This window comes from Malurus melanocephalus, unplaced genomic scaffold (assembly GCF_030028575.1).
Source record: "Malurus melanocephalus ecotype Western Australia unplaced genomic scaffold, MMel_1.1 scaffold_5405, whole genome shotgun sequence".
NCBI classification, from domain to species: Eukaryota; Metazoa; Chordata; class Aves; order Passeriformes; family Maluridae; genus Malurus; species Malurus melanocephalus.
Window position 1 is genome coordinate 1 of NW_026628636.1, and position 1878 is coordinate 1878.

General features: G+C 54.2%; 1 protein-coding gene across 1 annotated transcript; it reads right to left on the reverse strand.

Moving 5' to 3' along the window:
- Positions 1 to 18: 18 nt before the first annotated feature.
- On the reverse strand, positions 19 to 1758 carry SART1 (spliceosome associated factor 1, recruiter of U4/U6.U5 tri-snRNP; the record flags this gene model as incomplete). The annotated part of the gene is made up of 3 exons (XM_057389392.1): positions 1594 to 1758; positions 965 to 1042; positions 19 to 141 (listed from the first exon to the last, which is right to left on the reverse strand). Coding segments are annotated over exons 1-3 (351 nt in total), but the record flags the coding sequence as incomplete, so codon positions are not given.
- Positions 1759 to 1878: the final 120 nt, after the last annotated feature.

Here is a 1878-nt window from a genome sequence, read left to right on the forward strand (position 1 = left end):
TGTCCCCAATCCCCCCACTGTCCCCAAATGTCCCCACTGACCCCTGTCCTTCAGGGTCAGCACCAGGGTTTGTCCCTCGGGGATGGAGTTGGGGTCGTGCTCCACCGTCAGCCCCTGCAGGTCCCGGGCGCTGTAACGCTCCTGGGGAGGGGACACGAGTGTCACCAGTGTCACCGGGGTGTCACCGGGTGTCCCCAGAGTGTCACCAGGGTGCTCTAGTGTCACCGGGTGTCCCCAGAGTGTCACCGGTGTCACCGGGGTGTCATTGGGTGTCACTGGGCGTCCCCAGAGTGTCCCCAGGGTGTCTTCGGTGTCCCCAGGGTGCCCTCAGTGTCCCCATGATGCCCCCAAAGCGTCTCCAGGGTGTCACTGGGTGCCCTCAGTGTCCCCAGGGTTCCCTCAGTGTCCCCAGGGTGTCCCCAGGGTGCTCTCAGTGTCCCCAAAGTGTCCATAAAGTGTCCCCAAGGTGTCCCCAGTGTGCCCTCAGTGTCCCCAGGATGTCACCGGCGTGCTCTCAGTGTCCGCAAAGTGTCCCCAAAGTGTCCCCAGGGTGCCCTCAGGGTGTTCTCAGGGTCCCCTCGGTGTCCCCAAGGCGTCCCCAGGGTGTCCCCAGGGTCCCCTCAGTGTCCCAAAGGTGTCTCCAGAGTGTCCCCAAGGTGTCCCCAGGGTGCCCTCAGCATCCCCAGGGTGTTCTCAGTGTCCCCAAGGTGTCCCCAGAGTGTCCCGAGTCCCCTCAGTGTCCCCAAGGTGTCCCCAGGGTGCTCTTGGTGTCCCCAGGGTGTCCCCAGGGTGCTCTTGGTGTCCCCAGGGTGTCACCGGGTGTCCCTAGGGTGCCCTCAGTGTCCCCAGAGTGTCCCCACAGTCCCCTCGGTGTCCCCAAGGTGCCTCAGTGTCCCCAGGGTGCTCTCAATGTCCCCAAGGTGTCCCCAAGGTGTCCCCACGATGTCCCCAGGGTGTCCCTCACCCGCCGGCGCCGCTGGAACTCCTCCTCCACCAAGGAGCTGACCCCGAACTCTTGGTCCATCTCCTCCAACAGCTTGGCCTGAAAATTGGCCCAGTTAAAACCAGTTAGAACCAGGTTAAAGACAGCTAAACTTGGTTAAAACCAGTTAAAACCCGGTTAAAACCCAGTTAAACCAGTTAAAACCAGATAAAGCCCATTAAAGCCAATTAAAACCGGTTAAACCCAATTAAAAGCAGTTAAAAGCAATTAAACCTGGTTAAACCCAGTCAAAGCCAATTAAAACAAGTTAAACCTGGTTAAACCCAATCAAAACCAGTTAAATCCCAGTTAAAACCCGGTTAAACCTGGTTAAACCCAGTTAAAACCTGGTTAAACCCAGTTAAAACCAGTTCAAGCCAGTTGATCCTGGTTAAACCCAGTTAAAACTAGTTAAAACCCAGCTAAAACCAGTTAAAACCACTTAAACCCAATTTGGGGACTTTTGGGGGATTTTTTGGGGATTTTTTGGGGGATTTTTTGGGGATTTTTTTAGATTTTTTTGGGATTTCTTGTGGGATTTTTTTTATTTTTGACGGATTTTTTGGGAGGATTTTTTTGGGATTTTTTTTGATTTTTGGGGCCTTTCCCACCCTTTTTTCTGCCAGTTCTTTCTCCCTCTGCAGCGCTCGGCTGCGCTCGATCCAAGCGGCGGCRTCGTCCAACCACGGCTCCTCCTCCCCCAACGTCTTCACTTTGCTTTTTTGGGGCAAAAAAATGATATTTTGGGAACCCCAAAACATTCAAAACCTCGAAAAAATTCTAAAAGCTCTTCCCCGAGCATCCTAAAAACTTCTGGAGTTTTCCAGATCTCAAAAATTCACCCCAAAAAACCCTCCCGGCCTCCCCAAATCCCACCCAGCTTCCCCCAGTACCCC